Source organism: Stomoxys calcitrans, chromosome 2 (assembly GCF_963082655.1).
Source record: "Stomoxys calcitrans chromosome 2, idStoCalc2.1, whole genome shotgun sequence".
In the NCBI taxonomy this organism is placed as follows: domain Eukaryota; kingdom Metazoa; phylum Arthropoda; class Insecta; order Diptera; family Muscidae; genus Stomoxys; species Stomoxys calcitrans.
In genome coordinates, this window is record NC_081553.1 from 67,386,374 (window position 1) to 67,393,970 (window position 7,597).

At 41.1% G+C, this 7,597-nt stretch overlaps 1 protein-coding gene across 1 annotated transcript; it reads left to right on the forward strand.

The window, feature by feature from the left end:
• The first annotated feature begins 211 nt into the window (after window positions 1-211).
• Window positions 212-7,421, forward strand: LOC106093456 (uncharacterized). The gene is made up of 3 exons (XM_013260509.2): window positions 212-301; window positions 6,557-6,732; window positions 6,851-7,421. The coding sequence occupies exons 1-3, from the start codon at window positions 212-214 to the stop codon at window positions 7,419-7,421; spliced, it is 837 nt and encodes a 278-aa protein (XP_013115963.1).
• Window positions 7,422-7,597: the final 176 nt, after the last annotated feature.

The window sequence follows — 7,597 nt, forward strand, 5'->3', positions numbered from 1 at the left end:
AACAACAAAAAGCGTTAATGAAAATTGTATTGTCAAGGATGTTGAAAGTGTTGCCATAATTCAATTAAAAAAACTACAAAGTGCTTAAGATAAACTTCCATTACCAAGGATTGCATTAAGAAAAAAAACAAAAAAAAAAAAAATTTTACAAAAAAAAAAAAAAAACATAAGAAAAAAGGACATTTTCTCCTTAAACGCCAACAGCAGAAAAATGAAAGCTACATTAGTTCTGTGGACAATAGTTTGTACCGTGGTACTCTCTGCGTACGCCACACCTGCCATCAGTTCCAATGAAAATGCGGTAAATATTACAAGAAAAAAAATCCTAAAAACGAAACCTGCACTAACCACAACTTCCGCTGCGTGTTTAAAATAATCCAGTGTTGGACTGAAACTGAAGTATTGAAGGAAATTGAAAAACTTCATGTGAAATGGAACGTATCATAAACTAAGCAGAAACAATTAAATAAGAGATATTTATATAAAGCAAAAAAATGGAAAATTGGTTTACAACAAAAAAACAAAGGACAACTCGGGACAAGTTTTAATTAAAAGTGTGAAAAAATATACCAAAAGGGTTTTGCTTAAGGAATCAACCTTATAAGAAAGTAATAGGCTAGGCTGCATCTAATGTAACCCCCAACATGGATTTCAATCGGCAATTTCTTTGCATGATTTCAATAATAGGTGGAAACTAAAATAAGATAAAGAATTAGGATTAGGACGATCCGGGCCCGCTCCGCTGCGCCTTCTTTAACTCTCTCATATCTATTTAGGGTTGGGACACTTCGCCCTGAATGTGTATACTGTATTCATGCCACCGTAGCCTATGTCCGCCTATAACGCTGAACGCCTGCTTTCAAATCCTGGCGATAACATCACGCAAAATTTAAAGGGGTGGTGATCCCCTCTTAATGCTGGCGACATTTGCCATGTAAAAAATCATGTCGTGTAAAAAATACTCCCCAAAAAGGGGTCGCAAAAAGTCCCTTATTATTGAGTTTAAACTTAAATCGGTAAACTTTCATTAATGTGTGAGAAGTGTGCCCTTTCTCGGTTCCTGGGTAAATTTTTACTCCTCTCCCAAATATCTTGCCTTTGAGTCCTATATTATCGTATTGGTAAATATTTCCGGTTTAGAGAGACACTTGGCCCTTTTTGTGATTATAAGCTTCGTGCTCTACTTTCAAATACATTTCATATGAGCCCCATAATGGCAGGTGCTCTACTTTCAAATACATTTTATATGAGCCCCATAGTGGCATGATCGGTAAATAAATTCTGTTTGAGGGTGAGGTGGACCATAAAGTCCCTAGGGTCCACCATAAAGTCCCTAGGGTCCATCTCACCTCAAATGAGTATCAATTTCCCGAAAATCAAGCAATTTAAACATCAAATCGCTTTTATGTAATAGGGAGGTGTTTTCAGGTGGGACTGTTTACCAAACACATGGCTCTTCAATTGGATACCAAATTCGTTTTTTCCTCTCAAGCACCTTTTATTAGTGCTCCATATTGTCGTGATTGTTCTATATACCCATTTGGCGGGTTTTGTACGTCCCCCGGGGCACCCGACCCCAACAATAGAAACTACGTTTTGGCTGTAAGAGCCAAATTTCGAACGAATCGCATTACCCAATTACCAATAGGGTATTATAAGAAGTGGTTTTTAGGGAAGGCATGGCACTTAGACATTTTGACTCAAATATGAATATCAAATTCATACTGCACTCCCAAATCCATTTAATGTGAGCCCCATATTGCCATGGTCGGTAAATATGAACTGTTTGCAGGATGTTTTGGGGCTGGGGCGGCCACCGGCGCCTTGCCCTGAAAATAGATATTAAATTCGTTCTTTACTACCAAATACCGTTGATTTGAGCACCATATTGCCATAATCGAAAATAAAGTTCAGCTACGGGGGTGCTTTAGGACGTACCCCCAAACACTTGGCTCCAAAATTGGATTCGTTTTCTACTCTCAAATATCTTTCTTTTGAGTCCCATATTGTCATAATGGGTCAATCAACCTATTTGAAAAAGCGCCACCTAGACTTGAACTCAAATTTTAGTGTCATATTCGTAATCTACTCCTAATTACCTTTCATTTGAGTCCCATATAGGCATGGTCGGCTAATATTTTCATTTGGGGGTACTTGAAGGTGGGGAGACCTCTCATTACTTGAACCTAAGTTTTTATGCCATATTTGTAATCTACTGTAGAATACTTTTCATTTGAGACCCATATTGACATGAACGTCTAATATATCTGTTTAGAGAAGTTTTGGGATTGGGAAGGCCCGTTCGTAGTTGGACCCAAATATTAATACGATATTCGTTTTCTAGTCTCCAATGCCATTCATTTGATACCCATATTGTGCCTAACGGTCCACTTTTGGTTTTGGGCGGCGTTTTTCGGGTAAGGGGGATGGACCGCCCCATCCGATATCTAAAAATTATATTGCCTATGTTTCCTTCCATACAAACTTACAGAATCTGTGAAAATTGTAATAAAATCGGTTCAACCGTTTTTGATTCTACGGAACAAACAAAAAAAAAAAAAAAAACTTAGTCCCATATAGTCATGATGGGTAATATGCCCATTTAAGGCATTTTTGGGAAGTAAGGTGACCCCCTATACTTCGATCTGATTTTGTATGCCAGATTCGTAATCTACTCCCGAATACCTTTCATTTGAGGCCCATATTGACATGAACGTCCAATATGTTTGTTTGGAGGAATTTTGGGGTTGGGATGGCCCGATGGGTAGTTAGACCCAAACTTTAATACCATATTCGTATTCTATTTTCCAATACCTTTCATTTCATATCCATATTGCCCCGATCGGTCCACTTTTGATTTTGGGTGGTGTTTTTGGCCCACAAAAGCCACGTTTATTTTCCGATTTTGTTGAAATTTGAGACAGCGAGTTGTGTTAGGCCTTTCGATATTTTTCTTCAATTTGGCCCAGATCGGTCTAGTTTTGGATATAGCTGCCATATAGACCGATCTTTCGATTGAAGGTTTTGTTTCCATAAAAGGCGAATTTATTGTCCGATGTGGCCGAAATTTGGGACAGTGAGTTGTGTTAAGCCCCTCGATATACTTCTGCAATATGGTACAAATCGGTTCAGATTTGAATATAGCTGCCATATTGACCAATCTCTCGATTTAAGGTTTTGGGGCCATAAAATGGGCATTTATTGTCTGATGTCGCCGAAATTTAGGACAAAGAGTTGTGTCAGGCCCCTCGATAGCCTTCTTCAATTTGGTCCCGATTGGTTCAGGTTTTGGGCCCATAAATGTCGCATTTATTGTCCGATTTCGCTGAAATTTGGGATTGTGAGTTAAGTTAAGCCCCTCGGCATATTTCTGCAATTTGGCCTAGATCGATCAAGATTTGCATATAGCTGCCATATAGACCGATCTCTCGAATTTAGGTTTTAGACCCGTAAAAGGCACATTTTGTGCGATTTCGCGGAACGTGAGTTTAGTTAAGCCCTTCTTTATCTCTTTTCAATTTGGTCTAGATCGGTTCAGATTTGGATATAGCCCGATCTCTCGATATAAAGTATTGGTCCCATAACGAGCACATTTATAATCCGATTTCGATGAAATTTGAAACAGTGACTTATGTAAGGCTTTTCGGCATCCGCGTCGCATATGGTTTAGATTGGTCCATATTTGGATATGGCTACCAAAAAGACCAATATTTTGTTCTATAAAATTGAACAATGACTTGAACTTATTGGACCTCTCAAAAACCGTGTCGAATTTGGTTCAAATCGTACCATATTTCGATAAAGCTGCTATGGGGGCATAAATTATGCATTTCTTACCGGATTATGACGAAAGGTGGTATATATACCCCAGGTGGTGGGTATCCAAAGTTCGGCCCCGCCGAACTTAACGCCTTTTTACTTGTTATCCTTCTAAAGGTGAACTCATGGCACATTTTAGCTCTCTACCTTTAAGGGATGTTAAAGGTAGCTACCCAGGTAACACCGCGGGGAGGTTTGCATCCACATTTGTGATAAAAGAAGATTAAGATAAGCCTGGATTTTGCTAAGTCAAAAGCAATCAGAACCGTTACTTGGTTACTTGGTTCCCAACATCCCTAAGTCACCCAAATAGCATCGATCTTATCGTATATGGCGCCACGACACAACCGCAGTTCCGTCTCAATGTTAACTTATATAGTTACAGTCTAATCAGGCAGCTCCCGTATTCAGATCGTCTTCAGTGCCTTCAGAAGCGCAAAGATCCCCACCTCGAAGGTGCTGCAACCGCATCCATGCTTATGTGGTTCTCTGATTTCAAGGAATTCAATGAACACTCCTGCACCGGTGTCCCTATCCAATTTTGACCTATCGGTGTAAACAGAAGGTATCCGTAACAGCGGAATAACCGGAAGAAGGTTAACCACTAATGCTAACCTCTGCGCCTCGTTTTGCATTCTATGTGGGAGCAATATCAGGCCATGGTCCAATTTCTATCATCGGTTCAATATTGCGAACTATAGATGCTCAAAAAGTTTCATCTGGAGATCTGCTTATAGGCTTACATATATCAAAATATAGGCTAATTCGGTTCATTTGTGGCCCCAACCGACCTAAATATATAACAAATACTTGGGCAAATTTTTGAGCGACTATTCACTATACATTCCTTCGACAAACGTACGGGCATAGCTAAATGGACCTGTTATTGAATGACAGATACAACCGGAGTGATTTTGGTTAGGTATGGTTGAAAAAAGGGTGCAGATATAAATCCGCCCCATGGACATACACCTAAGCCAGTAATCGGCTTGTTGGGCGCTCTAAAAAGTATAAATTGTCCTCTTTAAAAAAAATTTTAAGTAAGGAATTCCGTGCAACTTACAAAACCTTTAACTGTTTTCAATACCACTCCCCTTAGTTGGTTTATGTCTGGTATTGTGTCTCCACCTAAGTGCCGGTATCTGTTAGAAGCCGGGCAATGACAAAGGAAATTCTCCAACGTCTCATCATGCCCTACAGATGATATCACTTGCCGCACTGATTTTACATAAGTGAGCTCTTAGTCCTATGTGTCCCGTTATGATACCAATAGCTATACTGACCTTATTCTTGCTTCCTTTCAGTAATAGCCTCGTCTTCTCACGATCTGGATACCCCATAGGATTTTCGCCGTCCTACCGAGCGTTTCGCTGATCCACAATGTTGCATGCGCATTCATCGCCCACTCCCTTATCTCCGACTGCCTCGTCCCGAAAGGCTTCGGGTTAACCAAGTTTATTGATAGCAATCCTCTGGCCTTCATCGCCAAATCGTCTGCCCTTTCATTTCCCCTTACTCCGTTATGGCCCGGCACCCAAACGATGTGGATTTTCTATCCTCAGAGAAGGCGTTAATCTCCTTCTTACACTGCAAGACTGTTCATGACCTTACCGTCCTGGTTGTTATTGCCCTTATGGCAATTTTACTGTCGGTAAAGATGTTCACACTCGACGTCCTCGCGTTAGCACCGCACCACTACACGCATTCCGTGATCGCCCGGATCTTCGTCTGCAGGACCGTATTATGGTCAGACAGTCTAAAACAAATCTCAGTCCCTGGGTTCTCAATGTATACCCCAGGCCCACTCTGTCCTCTAGCTTTGATCCATCCGTGTAATATGATCTTGCATATAGCAATACTAGGCTTGCGTCAATCCAAGTCTGTGCCGATGGCAGCAGAGGTTTCCGATCGCAAACCTCTTCCCTTCGTTCACGGTTTCATATCGTTGCCTCGATTATACCGCGATGGTATGAGCTGCTCGCTTCCTCAATCCATTCACTCATCGCCTTAAGTCTCATAGCCGCAGTGACTGCCTCGCACTTAATCTGTATGTCGATGGGTCGGATATCTAGAATAGTCTACAGTGCCCTAGTAGGCGTGGTCCTCAGGCAGTCTAAAACAGATCTCAGTTCCTGGGTTCTCAATGTATACACCCAGGCCCATTCTGTCCTCCAGCTTTGATCCATCCGTGTACCATGATCTTGCAGATGGCAATACTAGGCTTCCGTCAATCCAAGACTGTGCCGATGGCATCAGTGCCTCGCACTCGACTTCAAGGTTCATCTCAGGTATCCGATTGGAAACTTCTTCCCTTCCTTCCAGGTTTGCTATCATCGCCTCGATTATAACGCGATAGTGTAAGCTGCTCGCATCCTCAATCCATTCTCCCATCGTCTTAAGTCTCATAGCCGCAGTGGCTGACTCACACTTAATCTGTATGTCAATGGGTCGGATATCTAGAATAGTCTCCAGTGCCCTAGTGGGCGTGGTCCTCATTGCTCCGCCGGAGTGTTTTAGTATACCATTCATCCTATGTAGGAGGCAGGTGGGTGAAGTAAACGTTTTTTTAACCTTTCTTTTCTTACTCTTTCGTTTTTGTGGCATGGAAAATGAAACCTTTTCAATGCTTCAAAAATCCGCATCAAAACTCTTTTAGTTATGACATTGTCCACAATTGAGAAAGCATCTTTTATATGCGTATAAATAAATGGATATTTTTATCTCATCCATTGAACAGATTCCGGCCGTAAATCGTAACCAATTGGAAGAGGGATTTCTGCGAAAACTGAATACAAAATGCAGCCAAAGAGATAATCATTCATGCATGATGCTGAAGTTGATAGTTTACATGAATCGAATATTCAAAAAATCCTCGCTGGAAGTAAACAAAAAAGTTACGGTGACACAAAACAGGTGAGTGTTTCCGAAAAGTTTTTTTTTTTGGTTTTTTTCGCCGGAATTCTGTCCTTTTCTCTAAAGAACTTTGATGATGTCAAAATTGTTTTCGTTTTGTTTGTTTTGATATTTTCAGGGATATCGATGAAATACCTGATGACCCAGAAGATGATATGCTTTTGGCTCGCTCCATTGACTCGGATGATGAAACTTTGGCCTTACTGGTGGCCAGTAAGGTGAGAAAGTTCATATCGTCCCGCATGCTGCGTTATCATTTCAGTGATAATGCAGATTTTGTGGCCTACACCGAACCCAAGGGAAATTTGAATTTTGGTGTCTCCATAAGTCCGGCCCATGCCTTCGATGAGGGTAGGGGAAAAATGAAGAACATGATGCCCATACTGATGATGATGGCAGGCAAGGCGGGTATTGTGGGTGCCATCATTTTGAAGGGTTTGTTCCTGTTGGCTGGCAAAGCTTTAATTGTTTCCAAGATTGCTTTGCTGTTGTCGGTCATCATTGCGCTGAAGAAGTTGTTGTCACAAAAGAAACACGTGGTGGAGGTGCCTCATCATGACAGCTATAGCAGCGGTTGGGCCAGAGCCTTGGATGGCTTTATCGAAGGCATTGTGGAGGTGCCAGCGAAAATTTTGGCCGATGAAGCCCATGACATGGCTTTTAGTGGGCAGAAACCAGAAGCTTTATAAGTACCAAGAAAGACGGAAGGAAGGAAGATATGACTGCTGAAAGGACTAAGTAAATCTGTAATGGAGTTTTGGAAAGTGTAGATATGCTCTCTTTACACTCGTTGATCTATATTAAACTTTTATTCACTTCTTATAAGCACTTGTTAAAGTTTTTATTATAACTTTCCTTAAGACTG